Genomic DNA, 22320 nt, shown 5'->3' with positions numbered 1-22320 from the left:
CAATTTATTTGTAAAGAAAGGAATCCTAGTGAAGTGAAAGTGAAACACTTGTGGAAACGTTGACACTTACTCACACTCAGTGTAACTCCATGTAGCTTTCATCTGCTGCCTTTTATTTTTACAATTCTGAGACCTAAAGTATAGTCTGTGATAGACTTTATGATGAATGAGGGGCACAGTCGATAGTTTGTAATTTGGACTGTGCTGAGAACTAAAAGTCGCCCAGCTGAGATCTCTGGACGCTCGGGTATAATGTGCTATGAGGAGGTGTATGGAATAGGGCAGAGTTGGAAATTGCTGTAAAGTTGCAGGTTTATTGTACAACTAAAATGATCCAAGTGTGACTGCTTATAGTTACATTTATCAGCGTTTTTGCACTTGGTTATATATGCCTGTGTATGATGTGCAGGTTAAGGCATTTGGACTCTGCACCACTGCTGTGTCCATAGGACTACCCGCGGGAAAAAATTCTGATTTACAGTTCCACCCTCAGTGTAACCAACAAAAGACAAGAAATCTAAAACAAGAAATTGCCTTTTTCTGGCCAGGAATTGGTTAACAAATTATACATTTTTAAAGGGGATTTTCTGAGATATTAAAATTCATAATCTAATGTTCGAAAAGGCAATCGTTATCAGAATGGTGGGTTTCAGAAACATTAGTATAAAGTAATAGGTGGGGTGCCAAAATTCTAAGGACTTTGTAGTGGCTAACATGAATTTATTGGAAAAGGTTAATAATTTGATGGCCATTACGACTGGGGTAAATGGAATATGTAATACGAAAATGAGCTATTAACCCCTTAACCCCCAATGGTGGTTTGCACATTAATGACCAGGCCAAATTTTACAATTCTGGCCACTGTCCCTTTATGAGGTAATAACTCTGAAACGCTTCCATGGATCCCGGTGATTCTGACGTTTTCTCGTGACATATTGTACTTCATGTTAGTGGTAAAATTTCATTGATATAACTTGTGTTTATTTGTGAAAAAAACGGAAATTTGGCTAAAATTTTGCAGATTTTGAATTTTTATGCCCTTAAATCAGAGATATGGCACACAAAAAACTTAGTAAGTAACATTTCCCATATATTTACTTTACATCAGCACAATTTTGGAACCAAAGTTTTATTTATTTTCATTTTTTTTTTTTTGGTAGGAAATTATAAGGATTAAAAGCTGACCAGTGATTTCTCATTTTTGCAACACCATTTTATTTTTAGGGACCACATCACATTTGAAAGGGAACCTGTCACCCCCTCCAGGCGTTTTTAAGTAAAAGAGCCACCTTGTGCAGCACTAATGCTGCATTCTGTCAGGGTGGCTCTGTTACTTAGCTTCCATTCCACAGCAGAAATAATCGTTTATAAAATTGTTCAAAAATACCTGAAATTTGGCAGGGGGGCAGGTCTTTCCCCCTCTGACAGACGCCTCGCATCCATCAGTCATTTTGTATTTGGCGCCGCCTCCTCAGTATTCTTTTGACATGCTGGTGCCTGCGTTGTACTTTAGTTTCGTGGGCATGTGCAGTTAGCGCTGCCGCCCGTGCTCTCAGATCACATCCTGGCCTTCGTATCGTGCGGCCACAGATCCCGCCCCGCAGTCGCTTATGATTTATTCACACTGCGGGGCTGGGAATCTCAGGCATGCGCAGTAGTTCTCTGCGGCTCTCATGCCCAAGATTCCAAGTCTTGCAGTGTGAATAAATCATAAGTGACTGCAGGGCGGGATCTGTGGCCACGCGATATGAAGGCCAGGATGTGATCTGAGAGCACGGGCGGCAGCGCTAACTGCGCATGCCCACGAAACTAAAGTACAGCGCAGGCACCAGCATTTCAAAAGAAAAGTGAGGAGGCGGTGCCAAATACAAAATGACTGATGGATGCGAGGCGTCTGTCAGACGGGGAAAGACCTGCCCCCTGTCAAATTTCAGGTATTTTTGAACAATTTTATAAACTATTATTTCTGTGGTGGAACGGAAGCTAAGTAACAGAGCCACCTTGACAGAATGCAGCATTAGTGCTGCACAAGGTGGCTCTTTTACTTAAAAACGCCTGGGGGGTGACAGGTTCCCTTGAAGTCACTTTGAGGGGTCTATATGATAGAAAATACCCAAAATTGATACCATTCTAAAAACTGCACCCCTCAAGGTGCTCAAAACTACATTCAAGAAGTTTATTAACTCTTAAGGGGCGTCACAGGAATTTTTTGAATGTTTTTTAAAAAAAAAAAAAGTCAACATTTAACTTTTTTCCACAAAAAAATTACTTCAGGTCCAATTTTTTTTTTATTTTAGCAAGGGTAATAGGAGAAATTGGAAGCAAAAGTTATTGTGCATTTTGTGCCGAGTACGCTGATACCTGATATGTGGGGGGGAACCACGGTTTCGGCGCATGGCAGAGCTCAGAAGAGAAGGAGCGCCGTTTTGACTTTTTCAATGCAAAATTGGCTGGAATTCAGATCGGACGCCATTTCACGTTTGGAGAGCCCCTGATGTACCTAAACAGTGGAAAACCCCCCCCCCCACAAGTGACCCCATTTTGGAAACTAGACCCCCAAGGAACTTATCTAGATATGTGGTGAGAACTTTGAACCCCCAAGGACTTCACAGAAGTTTATAACGTACAATTAAAAAATCATATTTTTTTTTTCCAAAAAAATGATCTTTTCACCCTCTATTTTTATTTTTCCAAGGGTAACATGACCCCAAAAGTTATTGTGCAATTTGTCCTGCGTATGCTGATACCCCACATGTGGGGGTAAACCACTATTTGGGCGCATGGTAGAGTTCGGAAGGGAAGCAGCGCCATTTGACTTTTTTGGCTGGAATTGGGATTTTGTGCCGAGTACGCTGATACCTGATATGTGGGGGGGGAACCACGGTTTCGGCGCATGGCAGAGCTCAGAAGAGAAGGAGCGCCGTTTGACTTTTTCAATGCAAAATTGGCTGGAATTCAGATCGGACGCCATTTCACGTTTGGAGAGCCCCTGATGTACCTAAACAGTGGAAACCCCCCCCCCCCCACAAGTGACCCCATTTTGGAAACTAGACCCCCAAGGAACTTATCTAGATATGTGGTGAGAACTTTGAACCCCCAAGGACTTCACAGAAGTTTATAACGTACAATTAAAAAATCATATTTTTTTTTTCCAAAAAAATGATCTTTTCACCCTCTATTTTTATTTTTCCAAGGGTAACATGACCCCAAAAGTTATTGTGCAATTTGTCCTGCGTATGCTGATACCCCACATGTGGGGGTAAACCACTATTTGGGCGCATGGTAGAGTTCGGAAGGGAAGCAGCGCCATTTGACTTTTTTGGCTGGAATTGGGATCGGACACCATGCCGCGTTTGGAGAGCCCCTGATGTGCCTAAACAGTGAAAACCCCTCACAAATGACACCATTTTGGAAACTAGACCCCCCCCAAGGAACTTATCTAGATGTGTGGTGAGCACTTTGAACCCCCCAGTGCTTCACAGAAGTTTATAACGCCCTGGCGTGAAAATAAAAAAATATTTTTTCCACAAACTTGTTCTTTTAGTCCCCAATTTTATTTTCCCAAGGGTAACAGGAGAAATTGGACCCCAGATGTTGTTGTCAAATTTGTCTTGAGTACGCTGATATCCCATATGTGGGAGAAAACTACTGTATGGGCACACGTCGGAGCTTGGAAGGGAAGTAGTGACGTTTTGGAATGCAGACTTTGATGGAATAGTCTGTGGGTGTCATGTCGCGTTTGGAGAGCCTCTGATGTGCCTAAATTGTTGAAACTCCCCACAAGTGACCCCATTTTGGAAACTAGACCCCCCAAGCAACTTTTCTAGATGTGTGGTGAGCACTTTGAACCCCCAAATGCTTCACAGAAGTTTATAACGTCCGGGCGTGAAAATAAAAAATCTTTTTTTTTTTTTCCACAAAAATGATATTTTTGCCCCAATTTTTCTATTTTCCTAAGGGTAACATGAGAAATTGGACCCCAAAAGTTGTTTTGCAATTTGTCCTGAGTAGACTGATACCCCATATGTGGGGGTAAACCACATGGGCGCATGGCAGAGCTTTTTCAACGCAGAATTGGCTGGAATAGAGATCAGACGCCATGTTGCGTTTGGAAAGCCCGTGATGTGCCTAAACAGTGGAAACCCCCCAATTCTAACCCCAACACACCCCTAGCCCTAACCCTAGCCCTACAGGGAGGGAAAACAGTACACCTCTCGGAACAGTGTTTGGGAGGCTCTGGTGGCTGCTGCATGCAATGTTGATCGTAAACAGATCAAGCAACTGACAATCTATGGATGGAAGGCTTTTGAGTGTCATCGTAAAGAAACGTGGCCATATTGGTCACTGTTTTTTTGTTGTTTTTTTTTGAATTTCAGAAATGTTTGTTTCTAAATTTTTGCATTGTTATATTGGTTTACCTGGTGAAAATAAACAAGTGAGATGGGTATATATTTGGTTTTTATTAAAGGGGTTGTCCGGGTTTTTCACATAATCTCAGTGCATATCTGGACTGCAGAATTATGACAATAAGTAATTTACCTTCTGTGGCCAGTTTGCAGGGTTTGCTAGATATCATCTCTTGCTTCTATGAAAAACGTCCGGGGGGGGGGGTGTTCTGGCATTGAAATGAGAACTGGTCGTTTCCTTCTCAATAGTTTCACTTTCCATAGATCACTGTTCAGCGTGTGTCTGGGGGAGGAGCAGCTGGGTGGTCCTGCTCTCTGCAGTGAGGCTGCTATAGGGGGAGGATTTGTTACTGTGTGAGGAGGGCTTGTTCATGTGGTCATGGAGGGCCTGTTGCTATGGAGGGTGGGGTTGTTGCTATAGAGGGCATGTTTTTAGTAGAGTAGGAGGAAACGACCAGTTCTCATTTCAATGCCAGAACACCCCCCTCGGACGATTTTCCATAGAAGCAAGAGATATCTTAGAAATGCTGCAAACCTGCCACAGAAGGTAAATTACTTATTGTCAGCATTCTGCAGCCCAGATATGCACTGAGATTATGTGAAAAGCCCGGACAACCCCTTTAAGTTACCTAATAAATTTGCACAGTAATAGTTACCTGCACAGATATCCTCCTAAGATACCCAAATCTAAAAAAAAACAACTCCAACTTCCAAAAATGGTAAGCTTTGATATTTGAGTCTTTTGGGTTTAATGAGAACATAGTTGTTGTTTGAAGACGTGCTATTTTACATCTCCCATTAAGCCGAATTGTTGGCTAAAACGTCCTATCCATCAGGTGTGTGCGTTATTACAGTTAAGCTTCGTTTAACCCCTTCACGACTAATGACGCCACATAGGCGTAATGAAAACTGGTACAAATCTGACCAGTGACGCCTATGTGGCGTCATGACTTTAAAGCCCCCCTGCGGGTCGGGTGACCGGGGTCACTGAAAGGTCACCTGACCCGCAGATACAGGGGGCTTAGTTCTTCACCACAGGGGGCGTGGCTTCGCCCCCACGTGGCTACGATCGCTCTGATTGGCTGTTTCACTTTTAACAGCCAATCAGAGCGATAGTAATATTTCATCAATGAAAATTGATGAAATATTACAATCCAGCCATGGCCGATGCTGAAATAGCATCAGACATGGCTGGAGACACTAAGTTAACCCCCCCGCCGACTGACGGCGGCGATCGGCCCGCCGCTGTCACATTCTGCCCCCTTCCCTCCGCTTCCCCCCCCCCCCACGATACTTACTAACCCCCCCTGGCCGTCCTGGTGTCCCGCCGTCCCGGTCCGTGGGCGCCGCCATCTTGGAAAACTTCCCGGCGGCAGATTCATTTTTTTTTTTATTACTGTGATAAACTCTCACAGTGATCAAAATAAAAAAAAAAGTAAATCACCGCCCCCCTTATCTCCCCCCCCCCCCCCCTCCCCCATAGGGACAAATAATAAAATATTTTTATTTTTCAATTAGGGCTAGGGTTAGGGCTAAGATTAAGGTTAGGGGTGGGTTGGGGTTGGGATTATGGTTAGGTTTGTGATTAGGGTTACAGTTGGTATTAGAGTTAGGAGTGTGTTGGGGTTATGATTAGGGTTGGGATTAGGGTTAGGGGTGTGTTGGGGTTAGGGTTGGAGATGAAATTGAGGGGTTTCCACTGTTTAGGCACATCAGGGGATCTCCAAACACGACATGGCGCCACCATTTATTCCAGCCAATTTTGCGTTTAAAAATTCAAACAGTGCTGCCTCCATTCCGAGCCCCGACGTGTGCCCAAACAGTGGTTTACCCCCACATATGGGGTATCAGTGTACTCAGGAAAAATTGCACAAGAACTTTGGGGGTCTAATTTCTGCTGTTACCCTTGGGAAAATTAAAAATTGGGGGCTAAAAAAATTTTTGTGGAGAAAAAAAATTATTTTTTATTTTCACGGTTCTGCGTTATAAACTTCTGTGAAGCACTTGGGGGTTCAACGTGCTCACCACACATCTAGATAAGCTCCTTAGGGGGTCTAGTTTCCAAAATGGGGTCATTTGTGGGGGGTTTCCACTGTTTCGGTACATCAGGGGCTCTGCAAACGTAACATGACGCCCGCAGACCATTCCATCAAGTCGACATTTCAAAACGTCACTACTTCACTTCCGAGCCCCAACGTGTGCCCAAACAGTGGTCCCCCCCCCACTTATGGGGTACCAGCGTACTCAGGACAAACTGGACAATAACTTTTGAGGTCCAATTTATCTTATTACCCTTGTGAAAATAAAAAATATTGTGCTAAAAATCATTTTTTGAGGGGAAAAAAAATATTTTTTATTTTCACGGTTCTGCGTTATAAACTTCTGTGAAGCACTTGGGGGTTCAGAGTGCTCACCACACATCTAGATAAGCACCTTAGTGGGTCTAGTTTCCAAAATGGGGTCACTTGTGGGGGAGCTCCAATGTTTAGGCACACGGGCTCTCCAAACACGACATGGTGTCCGCTAACGATTGGAGCTAATTTTCCATTCAAAAAGTCAAATGGCGCTCCCTCCCTTCCGGGCCCTGCCGTGCGCCCAAACAGTGGTTTATGACCACATATGAGGTATCGGTGTACTCAGGAGAAATTGATCAACAAATTTTATGATCCATGTTATCCTGTTACCCATGTGAAAATGAAAAAATTGATGCTAAAAGAAAATTTTTGTTGGAAAAATTAAGTCAATTTTTTTCTTCCACGTTGCATTAGTTCCTGTGAAGCACCTGAAGGGTTAATAATCTTCTTGAATGTAGTTTTGAGTAGCTTCAGGGGTGCAGTTTTTAGAATGGTGTCACTTTTGGGTATTTTCTGCCATTTACACCCCTCAAAGTGACTTCAAATGTGAGGTGGTCCCTAAAAAAAATGGTTTTGTAAATTTTGTTGTGAAAATGAGAAATCGCTGGTCAACTTTTAACCCTTATAACTCCCTAACAAAAAAAAAAAAAAATGTTTCCAAAATTGTGCTGATGTAAAGTAGACATGTGGGAAATGTTGTTTAGTAACTGTTTTGTGTCACATATCTCTCTGGTTTAACAGAATACAAATTTAAAAATTGCGAAATTTTCAAAATTTTCGCCAAATTTCCATTTTTTTCACAAATGCAAAAATTATCAACCTAAATTTACCACTAACATGAAGCCCGATATGTCATGAAAAAACAGTCTCAGAACCGCTAGGATCCGTTGAAGCGTTCCTGAGTTATTACCTCATAAAGGGACACTGGTCAGAATTGCAAAAAATGACCTGGTCATTAAGGTCAAAATAGGCTTGGTCATGAAGGGGTTAATTTGATATGACTGATATGACCGAGCTGCAATACACACATAACCTGTGGACAGGTGTGGAAGAAGGCAGCCATAATTTTTTTTTTTTTTTTTTAAATTTTGGACAACTCTCCATCCTCAATTCAGAGAATGAAATACCATCGTTTTTCCCTGCACAGTTTCTATCCTGTTTTTGTTGTGCAGACAATTGCAGCACTGCTCGATTGTAAATATATACAACTTGCTTTCACTATCCCCTCCACAAGCACACAACTGGTGATTAGGGTTGCCAACCATGCAGAACTTTCAAGACAGTCTGTTAAATTAGGTCTCTTATCATTTTTTTTTTTTTTCACTCCGTAATAAAAAAAAAAATAAATAATAATTGGACGATTCAAGTATTTTTTTATCTTGGAGAAGCCTTTACAGATTATTTTAACTGCAATTATCATGGTGAATGCAGTTGATGTCTTTATATCAGAGTTACTTGCTGTAAAAGAATCACTTCCAATTGTAATGATTTATTATGGTTATCTAGTGTCTGTAAAAAAAGAAAAAAAATTTCTGTCCGTGATGTTTAGGTATTTTGTCCAGGAAAAAAAAAAAAGTCAAGTTGGCAAGTAGAACTGTGGCGCTGAGTCACTTCTCACTGCCAAGCTGTGAGAAGGGATAGGCAGGAGTCCGAGGTCAAAACCCAGGAAGGTACCTCATAAGCAGAAGGAAGAGACAAAAGTGTAGTTAGGTATTCTAAGGTCAGAATAGCAGGAGAATAACGGATCAAGGGGTTGAATTGACGGATCGTCAGAACGAGGTCCAAGTTCAGGCAACGAAAGATCTACAAACAGAACACAAGGCACAGAGAGACAAACTACACTGTAGCTGAATGTACGTCTGGGCGAAACGGCTCAGTTAAGTATCGCCTAGGATGATGAACACCTGGAGACAGCCATCACCTCCCAGTCTCAGGATTGTATGGCTGAGCCGTCAATCAATATACCGACAGCTCTTCACACCCCTGCTCTAGACTGGACACTGAGCTTGTCAGTAACTGCATCCCAGACACACTGAAGGGTGGAATCGTGACAAGAACTAGTGTGCACAGTGAAACCATAATTAAGCATAGATGCACATGAGTCTTGGGATTCATTGTGCTCCCAGAAGTCATCCCCCCCACGCACACCAACGTACCATCACTTTTTAATGCGTCTTAAACATTTCAGGAAAACTGTGATCTTGAGATATAAAACTTGTGATCTCTTCTGCTGATTACCTCATGTAATATAAGTAGTTAAATAGCTTTCTTAATTCAGTGAGTAATGAAGGTTATAGCTAGTGTTGAGCGATACCTTCCGATATCGGGAAATATCGGATCGGACCGATACCCCAAAAATATCGGGTATCGCCGATTCCGATACCGGAAACCAATGGAAGTCTATGGGACAGAAATATCAGAATGAAAAAAACCCCTTTCTTTCCATGCACATCCAGTTCGGGAGGCGTGAAGAGTGTGGGCGGTGCATGGGCGGAGACTGTGCGGGCCTGCCGGGGGCTGTGTGTGTGTGCAGGCATGGTCTGATGGGACTACAAGTCCCATCGGGCTATGCCTGCTACAATGACAGTGATTGACACATTAGCCAATGATGGGACAGTAGTAGTCCCATCATCCGGCTAATGTGTTGAATGTAAAAAAAACCCATACATACTACATACATACATATATACAACATATATACAACATACATACTAAATACATACTTAATATATGTACTACATTCATACAACATGCATAAATACATACTACATATATACTACATTCATACAACATACATACATATATACTACATTCATACAACATACATACTACATACTACATATATACTACATTCATACAACATACATACTACTTACTGCATTCATACAGCATACATACTACATATATACTACATTCATACATGCTACATACAACATGCTACATACATACAACATGCATGCTACATACAATACATACATATAGATATACAGTACATATAACATAGAGTACATACTCACCATCACTTGTTACTTTGATCCCCAAAGCCAGTGTCATCTGTTAAAAAATATTAAAATAACAAACAACCGATATACTCCCTGATCGCAGAAATCCACGAGTGATGACAAGTGATGGTGAGTATGTACTCTGTTATATGTACTGTATGTCTATATGTATGTATTGTATGAATGTATGAATGAATTGTATGTTGTATGTACGTAGTATATATGTAGTATGTGTGTATGTTGTATGAATGTAATATATATGTAGTATGTATGCTGTATGAATTTAGTATGTATGTTGTATGAATGTAGTATATATGAAGTTTGTATGTTGTATATATGTATGTATGTATGTTTTGTTTTTTTTCTTTACATTCAACACATTAGCCGGATGATGAGACTACTGCTGTCCCATCATTGGCTAATGTGTCAATCACTGTCATTGTAGCAGGCATAGCTCGATGGGACTTGTAGTCCCATCGGACGATGCCCACACAGACCCCCGGCAGGCCCGCACAGACCGCGCATCATGACATCATTTCAGCAGCCAATCACAGCCATGTCATTAGTTAACATGGCTAACAAAACTGGCTCACTGCATTATGGGAACTTCCGATTCTGGTATTCGGTATTGTAAAAATATCGGTACTCAGTATTGGAACTCCGATATAGCGAATATCGGCCGATACCCGATATTTGCAGTATCGGAATGCTCAACACTAGCTATAGCAGGACCTGAGGACGTGCAGTAGATGAGTAATGTGCTACTACAACACATGGCAGCCCCCGGTGTGCTGGACTGCTCACTTACGTGTAATATATTCTTTCTTTTAGTGTTGTGTGAATGGGAACTCTTGGTGCTGGACCGATGTCACAAACTCTGCTTACAAATCCTGCAATAACCACTGCCGGTCCCCCTGCTGATATGAGCGCCCAGGAGCAAAACCACGAAGGTACAAGTATGGAAACCATCGTATTGGCTACGCGCCAAAGTTTTATTTCTTTTAAGCTATCATTTACATTAATTACATGTTAAATCGCCATTGCAAGGATATAATTTTGTCTATACAAACCCATGTAAGATCACCAATTTCCAGGAAGATGAGCTGTACAGAACACTAAAACAAATCTTGAGAATAAAGCAGAGGTGGGCAATTTTACTGAGGGGCCACATGAGAGACCATGACTGTTGTCGAGGGTCGAACAAATATGCCGAAATTCTATTCAATATTAATGTCAACATATTATAATTATTGATCTTGTCACTTAATATTGAGCAGAATTAAGTATGCTGATATCCTCCCAAATATCGTTTGAACCCAAGTACAGATCCTTCTGTATATCATCATATGAGCCCCCCTTATATACTGTAAGAGCCCCCCCACAACCTCCCTATGTACAGCATGAGCCCCATACAGCCTCTCTCTATACTGCATGAGCGCCACACAGCCCCTCTATATAGAGCATGAGCCCCAAACAGCCTCCCTATAAACAGCGCGAGCCCCACACAGCCTCTCAATGTGCCGCAAGAGGCCCCCATGGCCTCCATTTGTGCAGTACAACACCCCCATAACCCATACCCTCCCCTTGTGCAGCACAACCCCCCCATAGCCTCCCCTCGAGCAGCACGACACCCCCATAGCCTCCCCATGCCCACCCAAACATCCCATACACATGAAAAAGATGAACACCACATACTCACCTTGGTCCCGTTCCCTGGTGCTCTACTTGTCTCCCTCCTGTGCACTGACTCTCCTCACCGCAGCTCACAGCTGACGCGATGAAATGACATAATCGCACCAGCTGTTTCACACACTGATTGGTGAGGAAGTGGCCGGACTGAGACAGCCAAAGGGGCGGATGTGGCCCGCGGGCCACACTTTACCCAGGTCTGGATTAAAGGATTAAAGGGAGTCTCGCTCCAAACCCAAAAAAAATAAATAAAAATTAATAATTGTAATCCTTCAAAAAGCTCAGATGGAACTTGTGTTGGATTGGGAGCTCCTTTTTCCATTAACTATTCCTTTTGTGTGCATTTGTACCTGTTTTGGCTTTTTTTTGTCTTGTCTACATTTCATCTAGGGCTTTCATTTTTTATCATGTTTGATGTTTATTATTATACGCGTCATACCCTAAATTTATTCTTTGGTCATACTTTCACATACAGTTCAGTTACAAATTAAGAGACCACTGCAAAATTTTCAGTTTGTCTGATTTTTCTCTTTATAGGTATATTTTTGAGTAAAATGTAAATGGCTAAACTACTGACATGGCTTCGAATTTCCAAGCATTAAATTTTGTTTGTATTTTCAGAAAATGAGAAATGGTCAAAATAACAAATGCAGTGCTTGCAGACCTCAAATAATGCTAAGAAAAGTTCATAATCATTTAGAAACAACAATACTGTTTTAACTCAGGAAGAATTCAGAAATCAATATTTTGTGGCATAACCATGAATTTTAATCACGGCTTTCAATCGCCTTGGCATGCTTTCCACCAGTCTTTCACACTGCTTTTGGGTGACCTTATGCCACTCCTGGTAGAAAAATTTAAGCAGCTTTGTTTGACTTGTGACTATCCCTCTTCCTCTTGATTACATTCCAGAGGTTTTCGATGCGGTTCAGGTCTGGAGATTGGAATGACCATGACAGGGATTTGATGTGGCGGCCCTTAATCCAAACATTGACCCAGCTGTGTGGCATGGTGCATTGTCCTGCTGGAAAAACCAGTTCTCGGTGTTGGGGAACATTGCCTGAGCAGAAGGAATCAAATGTTTTTCCAGGATAACCTTGTATGCGGCTTGATTCATACATCCTTCGTAAAGAAGGCTGCCAATTCCAGCCTTTCTGAAGCATCCCCAGATCATCACCGATCCTCCAACAAATTTCACAGAGGCTGCAAGACACTGTGGCTTGTACGTCTCTCCAGGTCTCTGTCTAAGGCCTGTTTCACACTTCCGTTTTTGTGTCCGCCAAACGGATCCGTTTCCGTTTTTTTGACGGAAACTGATGCCAACGGATCCGTTTTTTAAAAACGGATCCGTTTTTTTGACGGATCCGCGGTAACCGTAATGGAAGTCTATGGGACAAAAAAACGGATCCTGCAAAAAAATGGCGGATCCGTTTTTTTTACGGAAAACAACGGATTTTGACGGATTTGAAAAAACGGAAGTGTGAAACAGGCCTAACCATTAGGCGACCAGGTGTTGGGCAAAGCTGAAAACTAGACTCATCAGAGAAGATTACCTTACTGCAGTCCTCTATGGTCCAATCCTTATGGTCTTTGGCGAACTTCACCCTGGCTCACCTTTGCTTCTCATTGATGAAAAGCTTTTTTTCTAGCTTTACATGACTTGAGACCTGCCTCTAGAAGCCTGTTACGAATTGTTCTTGCCGACTAAACCCCATCTGCCATTTGCCATTCCTTTTGTAGGTCACTTGATGTCATCCTACGGTTGCTGAGTGACATTCGAATAAGATGACGGTCAATCCCGGTCAGTGGAGAGTCGTTTTTGCCCTCTGCCGGTCTGTAGCTTTGTTGTCCCCAATGTCTGCTGCTTGACCTTGTTGTAATGGACTGCCGTCTTAGAAATTTTTGAGGATGGAGGCAACATGACGCTCACTGTATCCCTCTGCTAGTAAAGCTAAAATTGAGCCCTTTTCCTCACTCAAGACTTTTTTCTTTTCAACTCCATTGGCATGGTTGTTGTTTTTTCATTCCTATTTTGGGGTATTACTAGCACTTGTTTTGCCATCCAGCTTGTTCTATTGCAAGAGGATTGTGAACACCACAGCAAGGTTTTTATACTCTCCTTCATTAAATAAGATTTGGTTCAGGTGATCACCTAATCAGAAGCACATTAAGTAGAATGAGATGTCCTCTGGATGGAATTCAGCTGACACTGGAATGGAATGGCTGTCAGACATGTAGAGAAGCTGATTTTTATAAAAATGTGCAGTGGTCTCATTTGTGCCAGAGCTGTATATAGCGGTTCCTGATGTTGTGTTTACCACGATATCATATGCTGTTGACCTGCATTTTCGTGTGGCCCAAAATCTGATGTAATTTTTATGTCTTGTTGTGTAGCTCCCCATTGATTTTATGATATGAATGCTTGTTTTTATTCAACAGACATGTATATGTATGTAGTAGTTATATTTCTAGTCTTTGTTTTTTGTTTTTTTTCTTTTAATTTAACCTTCATTGAAAGACTGCTGCACTATAATAATATGGGCACAGTACTTGGCCGTATAATGGTACATTTGTTACACGGTCAGTGAATTCCCAATTTTTTTTTTTTTTTTTAATCTATATAATTAAGAATAGAAATTAGAGGACTAGATGCAGTGATGGTGATACTTTAGCAATTGTATATGATAAAATAAAAGCTTGGAGCAATTTTTTTTTTTTTTTTCCCCAATATTGATTTTCAAAACACATGACTGCCTCTCTATAATATGTTAGGAAGTGGCTGGGGGAACAATAATGGTGCAATTGCATTAGGTAAAAGGTGATGCTGCTCATCTTTATCAAATACATAATATGATAATACATATCAAAGACAGATGCCAGTTTCTGCAGCTCCACAGATTGGCATAACCAACGTTGTAATGGAATCTTCGGAAGTTGTGGGTAACCCATTTTATGGTATTATATCCGATAAAAAGCTACAATTTAGGAGGAGAAAAAAATTCAGTTTATGCTCTACGCGTTTTGAAGTATTCTTGCTTCAAGAGAGCGCAGAGCTTTGTGGATGTCCTGAAGAAGTAAGAGTACTTCAAAATGCGTAGCGAATATACCGCATTTAGGCTGTGTTCACACGTAGTGTTTTTTTTGCGTTTTCGCAGCGATTTTAAACGCGCGATTTTGCCAAGAAAACGCAAAAAAAACTGCATCGCATGCAATCCTATGGGATTCCGCAATACTGTGCTAATGCTGCGTATTTTTCCACGGCCAAAATGCATCGCAGAAAAATGCGCAGCATGCTCATTAATTTTGCAGAATCGCGGCGATCCCGCACACATAGGAATGCATTGTTCTGCTTACTTTCTGCATGTGGCTGTGCCCACCATGCGAAAAGTAAGCACAACATCTGCGGATGGTACCCACGGTCCGGAGGAGAGGAGACTGTCCTCCGGGCTCTGGGTACCATATCCCGGTAAAAAATAGAATTAAAATTAAAAAAAAAAAATCGTCATATTCTCACCTTCCGATGTCCCGCGCAGCGTCCCCAGGCTTCAGCGATGCTCCCGGCAGGTCCCATTCCCAGTGATACATTGTGGCAATGACCTTTGCCGGCGCGGTCTCGCGAGACTGCAGCGTCATCAAAGGTCATTGCCGCAATGCATCACTGGGAATGGGACTTGCCGGGAGCATTGTGAGGATCTGGAATGCTGTGCGGGATGTCGGAAGGTGAGAAAAACACTTTTTTTTTTTTTTTTTTAACATTAGATCTTTTTACTACTGATGCTGCATAGGCAGCCTCAATAGTAAAAAGTTGGTCACACTCGTCAAACACTGTGTTTGAGTGTGACCAACCTGTCGATCAGTTTTCCAAGCGACGCTACAGATCGCTTGGAAAACACTAGCATTCGGCAAGTGAATTACGCTTGCAAATCGCTAGTTTTTCCTCTGGAAAATCGCGGGAATTTAAAATGTTTTCCTGCGGAATGGAATTCCGGAATTCCCGCGGTAACTTCTGCTGGAGTTCCGCTTCGTGTGAACTTAGCCTAACAATGATCCGAATGGGATCTGATGTTTCGTCATATCACACTTTATGTGCACATAGCCTTATTCTACTCAGTTGTATTCCTTCAGATCTAATACCAGCAACGTGGGTTGCCCACAACGTCCAAACATTTAATCTCCGTTATATGTTGATGGTTTTTGTTCTTACTTTCCCATTTAATGGAAACAATAATGTGATAAACTTTTCTAATTTTAATTTGTCTTTATTTTCGGCAAAGATGCAGACTTCAGAATTGAGGAGGCAGAATTTAACTGGGAAGAATATCTAGAAGAGACTGGGAGTATGAGCGCTCCTCACAGCTTTTTCAAACATGTAAGTTATTGAAAAGAATCTTTAACGTTCATATTTTAGCTTCCGCTCGGGGCAGGTGGTGTCGTTACATATGGTCATGCTTCAGACAAAGGCTTTGATAATCAAGTGTAAAATTTGAAGTTCTTATCAGACTTTAAGCACTTCTTTAGTAAGTAGCTGCAATGAGTACGGAAAGTATTTAGACCCCTTAAAATTTTTCACTCTTTTGTTTCATTGCAGCCATTTGGTAAATTCAAAAAAAAGTTGTTGTTTTTTTCTCATTAATGTACACTCTGCACCCCAGCATGACTGGAAAAAAATAAATGTAGAATTTTTTGCAAATTTATTAAAAATGAAAAACTGAAATATCACATGGTCATAAGTATTCAGACCCTTTGCTCAGCATTGAGTAGAAGCACCCTTTTGAGCTAGTACAGCCATGAGTCTTTTCTTGGGAATGATGCAACAAGTTTTTCACACCTAGATTTGGGGATCCTCTGCCATTCTTCCTTGCAGATCCTCTCCAGTTCCATCAGGTTGGATGGTGAACGTTGGTGGACAGCCATTTTCAGGTCTCTCCAGAGATGCTCAATAGCGTTTAGGTCAGGGCTCTGGCTGGGCCAGTCAAGAATGGTCAGAGTTGATCTGAAGCCACTCATTACTGCCTCTTTAATGATCATTGACTGGGATATGCTGCAGCTTGTTAGATCAAACTGGATTACCGCATAGATGTATGTCATGTGACAAAAGGACGCACAGTGGGAAAAATAGGCATTTGATACACTGCAGATTTTGCAAGTTTTCCCACCTACAAAGATTGGAGAGGTCTGTAATTTTAATCGTTGGAAAACACTTCATCTGTGAGAGGCAATCTTAAAAAAAAAAAAAAATCCAGAAAATCACGTATTTTTTATATAATTAACTTGCATTTTATTGCGTGAAATAAGTTTGATACAATAGAAAAACAGAACTTAATATTTGGTACAGAAACCTTTGTTTGCAGTTAGAGGTCAGACGTTTCCTGTAGTTCTTGACCAAGTTTGCACACACTGCAGCGGGGATTTTGTCCCACTCCTCCATACAGATCTTCTCTTGATCTTTTCAGGTCTTAGGGGGCTGTCGCTGGGCAATACTGAGTTTCATCTCCCTCCAAAGATTTTTATATTGTGTTCAGGTCTGGAGATTGGCTAGACCACTAAAGTACCTTGACATACATCTTACGGAGTCACTCCTTAGTTGCCTTGGCTGTGTGTTTCTGGTCATTGTCATGCTGAAAGGGCCCAGTCATGACTCATCTTCAATGCTCTGAGGTAAGGAGATTGTTGGCCAAAATCTCGTGATACATGACCCTATCCATCTTCCCTTGAATACGGTGCAGTTGTCCTGTCCTTTTGCAGAAAAGTACCCCTAAAGTATATGTCCCCTCCCCCCAACATGCTTCATGGTTGGGACGGTGTTGTTGGGGTTGTACTCATCCTTTTTCCTCCTGCAAATTCGGTGAGTGGAGTTTATACCAAAAAGTTCTATTTCGGTCTCATCTGACCACATGACCTTCTCCCATGCCTCCTCTGGATTATCCAAATGGTCATTGGTGAACTTCAAATGGGCCCGGTCATATGCTGGCTTGAGCAGGGAAACCTTGCATGCCCTGCAGGATTTTAATCCATTATGGCTTAGTGTGTTACTAATGGTAATGTTTGAGACTGTGGTCCAAGCTTTCTTCAGGTCATTGACTAGGTTCTCCCCTTGTAGTTGTGGGCTGATTCTTGACCTTTCTTAGAATCATCCATGCCCCACTAAGTGAGATCTTGCATGGAGCAGCAGGCCGAGGAAGACTGACAGGCATCTCGTGCTTCTTCCATTTTCTAATAATTGTGCCAACATTTGTTGCCTTCTAACCAAGCTGCTTGCTTATTGTCCTGTTGCCCATCCCAATGTTTTGCAGGTCTATAATTCAGTCTCTGTTGTCCTTAGACAGCTCTTTGGTCTTGGCCATGGTGGAGAGGCTGAATTGTGATTGAGTGTGTGGACAGGTGTCTTTTATACAGGTAACGAGTTCAAACAGGTGCAATTAATACAGATGAGTGCAGTGTAGGAGGGATTGTTAAAGGAAAACTAACAGGTGTGTGAGAAACAGAATTCTTGCGGGTTGGTCGGTGACTTATTTCAGACAATAAAATGTAATTAAATGATGTACAAATCAAACAATGTGGTTTTTTTTTTGTTTGTTTTTTTAAGTGTACCTACGTTAAAAATTACATGCCTCTCCATTCTTTGTAGGTGGGAAAACTTGCAACATCAGCAGTGTATCAAATACTTGTTCTCCCCACTGTGGAACACTTGTAAACAGTTTTATGCGCTAAACTTAAAATGTTTGTTCATTATTGTGTACCATTCACTGTTGTGCATGTAATACATTTAGAAATTTACCTCTTGAATCTTTTAGAATCATCCTGTGTACATAAAAACGGAACAGATTAGGACAGACTGTTAGATCAGGTCAGGTTCCAGTGAGCATGGGCAGTAGGAAGCTCTGCTGTTGTGATCTGGAGATAACCTATACTACACGCTGTCTACAGGTTACTATAATGACTACCTCCCTGGACAAAATGAGTGTGATTTAAAGGCATTTAGGAAATTATTCATAATTCTTTCTCCTCATGGTTTTTTTTTTTTCTCCCAGAGAACCCCCTTCAAAGAAGTGTAGGTAAAGTGTTTTAGAATTAAGGCCAATGATTGATTTATTCTTTTGAAAGATTTGTTAACTGCTTTGGTAACCACATTCAGTCAGGATATAATCATCCCATTACTACTAAAAATGATTTTTTTTTTTTTTTTTTTTTTCTCCCTTTCCCCCTGCTACTGTATTTTGGGAAGCCTGGGGAACACTATCTAGCAATAAAGATGCATTTAAACTCCAAAATCTCATTACAAATGGAGCTGAGAACAATTTGTGTTGAATAACTGAGCAGAAAGCTCTCTTTTTATCGTTTTTGGAGACCATCAGATTTCTGTATTCAAAGTTCTTTCCGTACTATCAATTTGTGTTCTTTGTTCTGGCTTTGCGAATAAAGAAGTTTCAGGGCGCTTCCTTCAGAGGATCCTTAACCGAATTTTGAACAAGAGGGTTATATAGCCCAAGAACTAAGTATCTCTGATGTTGAATCAGATGACATTTTATTGGCTAGGTAAAATGCAAGATTTTATAAAAGACAAAAACATTAAAACATTTTTTGTTTTAAAAAAAACCACAACGCGTTTCGGCCATGTAGGCCTTCATCAGGTGTATAATGAAATGATTTTGTTGCAAGCTATTTACACCCCATTTTCATTCTACTGAGGAGCCAATCACTATTTATCAAAATCTTTAGCAGTTAAAGTACGTACAGTATATTGTAACTCCATCCCCAAGAAAAGAATGTTGTGTGTATATTATATAACATCATCCCTCCTTCAGGGTTAATGCAGTATATCTGTAAATTTTAGGCAATTACACGTGTCCGTGTACACATGCCTGATGTAAACACCTCACTTCTCTTGGTGCAAGTGGTCAGACTGTAAACTAGAAGAACTGCAGGTACTAAAGATAATAAATAAAAGAAATTCCAAAAAATGTTTAAATTTTTTTTTTTTTGCAAAACCAAGAACGAGGAATCTATTGATCTATACAAGATCAGAGATCTCATTCAGTCCATCAGGGTACAGACTGCCAAGTCTGTATATCCAATAGGACTCTTCGGCATTAAGAACTGCTTTTCTGTTTCTCGTTCCTGCAGGTATTTGTTCTATTGGCGTGACCTTTATACATTTAGGCTATGTGCCCACGTTGCGTTTAAATCCGGACACTGAAAACCGGACTCCTTCCCAGAAATCGCGCATTTTTTTTCCGCACAATTTTACCGCGATTTTGCCGCGATTTTCGCGTGTGATATTCAAGCACTTTCCAAGCGATTTGAAGCATCGCTTGGAAAGTGATTGACAGGTTGGTCACACTCGTCAAACAGTGTTTGACAAGCGTGACCAAGTTTTTAGTATTGAGGCCGCCTATGCGGCATCAATAGTAAAAGAAAGAATGTAAAAAATCGGGGTATATTTACCTTCCGACGTCCCGCGCTGTCATCCCGGGCCTCAGCGTTCCCAGTAATGCCTTGCGAGACCTGTGATGACGTTGGTCTCTTGTTGCTATAGCGATCTCACGAGACCGCTAGAGTCACGCGAGACTACGTCATCACAGGTCTCGCAAGGCATTACTGGGAACGCTGTGGCCGGGAAGGCAGCGCGGGACTTCGAAAGGTAAATATACCCTGATTTTTTTATTTTTTATTCTTATTATTTTATTTATTTTTTTTTTACAGAGATTTCGTACCCAGGGCCTGGAGGACAGTCTCCTCTCCTCCACACCGTGGGTACCAACCGCACATGAGACGCTTAACTTCACACATGGTGGGTATAGCCACATGCGGGAAGCAAGCGGTTCTCATGCATTCCTATGGGTGCGGAATCGTGGCAATTCTTTGCGATTCCGCACAAAAGAATGATCATGCTGCGATTTTTTCCGCGATGCGATTCCGCCGTGGAAAAAAGCGCAGCATTAGCACAGCATGTGCGGAATGCCATAGGAATGCATGGGGGGGCGTTCTGTACACGATTTTTCAACGTTTTCACTCCGAAAATCGCGGCAAAAACGCTTAAATCGCATCGTGGGCACAAAGCCTTAATGTTTTTATGTATAAGAATGGTGTGCTTAGATAAACTTTTGTTTTAAAACCCCTATTTTCACATTATGTCTCTGACCATTCATACGATTTATGCCTATGATCTGGCTTTGCACAGGTTGACACTTCCGTGCAGACTGGTTTATCTCCAGGAATGAAATTAGAAGTTCCACTTGGAACAGAGCCCCAGTCTTACTGGATCGCAAGTATCATCACCACTTGTGGCAAACTGCTGCTGTTGCGATATGATGGATGCGGAGAAGACCGATCTGCTGACTTCTGGTGTGATATTGTGACCTCTGATCTTCATTCCATTGGCTGGGCCCAACAGAACAAGAAGACCCTTAGACCACCAGAAAGTAAGACGATTAATTAAAATATTGCTTTTCATGACCAACAGATGAAAATAATGTATAATATCACACGCTTCAGAGCAGCTCAATCACACTGTAAACCGCAAAGCCTGCTCTTGCTGCACGCTCCTTACTGATCCGGGCAGGCAGGAACTGCAGAGTGGTCGTTAACTTAGGCACTACTTAAAGGGGTATTATTTGGCATAAGTCAAGGTGTTCTGTAGTGTTACCTCAAATTTGCTTTGTTGCAGAGATCACTTTTGCAAGTAATTTTAATCATTGATCTCCACCTACAATATATTACCTTACAACCACAAGCGAGTGTACTAGTCGGTGTCTCCCACTATTTTCCTATTGTTCCTTGACATGGATTAAAGTGATGACCTTCGGAGGATCTCTACGATGTACTTGCATGCACTTAGAAAAATGTGTTGTTGGGTCACCTGTAAAAAATCCTCCTTCTAGGACTACCTTCCTTGCAGGAAGATACAATTGCCTTCATTTAAAGGGAACCTCTTGGAGACTGACTTCCTGTTTGCACATTGTAGCATGTAGAGGACAAGTAGTCAGAGGACAGGTAGTCAGAGGATAGATCACATGATGTTGATGCTCATCTTGAAGGTGGCGAATGCATTAATGCAACTGAGCTGCGATGTAACAAATTACACAGCTAGAAAATTTCTTGTAAATTATCAGTATACGGAAAAAAAACTTCTGAGGGCTACTCTTAACATTGATGCAGGTGGTAAAGTGGAACAATGGTCCTCCCATATTTAGCAGGGCACCAGCTCGCTAATGGCAAACATACACAAGTGATTATCAGTGGAGGGACACGGAATATGTCTTTAAAGTTCAATGTACAACACTTTTCTAGAACTTAGATTGATTGCATTATTCCTGCATTACTCTGAATGTAAAGTGCATAGTATCAATCACATTTCAGCCTCTGTAATGTATTCAGACCAGCGAGAGCTGTTATTGCTTTGTTATAGAGGCTGCAGATATAAGAAGGAAAAAAACATTGATTTATTCAGTTGTATAAATGAAATGAAAGCTTTCCTATCATGTTAGTCATGCAGGTAATTGCAGTTCACAGACATTATTCATAGTGTTTATTATAGGCTGCACGGACAGCTCATTTTTGCCTGAATACGTGTAATATACTGTGCATCCTGTCGTTACTGATGGGCACAAGGTTTTCTCATTCCCTAGAGTGAGCCCGGTTGTAGCAAACAATGCCCTTGGCAAGGAGAAAACGTTCGGTTCCAGACTGAAACTGCTTCTTTGACCAGATTAGGTGGTTGTTCACGCCTTCTAATATTTCGGTTTTACAGAAAAAAAGCCTCTTGGTTAGCTCTGTTCCCTTCTAGCTTCTGAAATTAGCCATGTTCTCCATAAAATAAAAAATGTGAAATGTGAACACGTAAATGTCACTGCTAATGAAGCTAAAAAA

The 22320-nt window shown here is 41.5% G+C and overlaps 1 protein-coding gene across 1 annotated transcript in view; it reads left to right on the top strand.

The window, feature by feature from the left end:
• SFMBT1 (Scm like with four mbt domains 1) overlaps positions 1–22320 on the top strand; it is a 145939-nt gene that overhangs the window by 47867 nt on the left and 75752 nt on the right. The window contains exons 2-4 of the mRNA XM_073574374.1: positions 10594–10712; positions 15726–15820; positions 20633–20873. Of these exons, the coding sequence (XP_073430475.1) occupies positions 10604–10712; positions 15726–15820; positions 20633–20873 (445 nt within the window). The 5' untranslated portion in view covers positions 10594–10603. The remainder of the gene's footprint in view (positions 1–10593; positions 10713–15725; positions 15821–20632; positions 20874–22320) is intronic.

The sequence above is a fragment of the Dendrobates tinctorius genome, unplaced genomic scaffold (genome assembly GCF_039654945.1).
Source record: "Dendrobates tinctorius isolate UK_male_01 unplaced genomic scaffold, ASM3965494v1 ptg000038l, whole genome shotgun sequence".
Lineage (NCBI taxonomy): Eukaryota > Metazoa > Chordata > Amphibia > Anura > Dendrobatidae > Dendrobates > Dendrobates tinctorius.
Note: the sequence above shows the minus strand (reverse complement) of the source record. Positions and strands in the feature narration are given on the sequence as shown.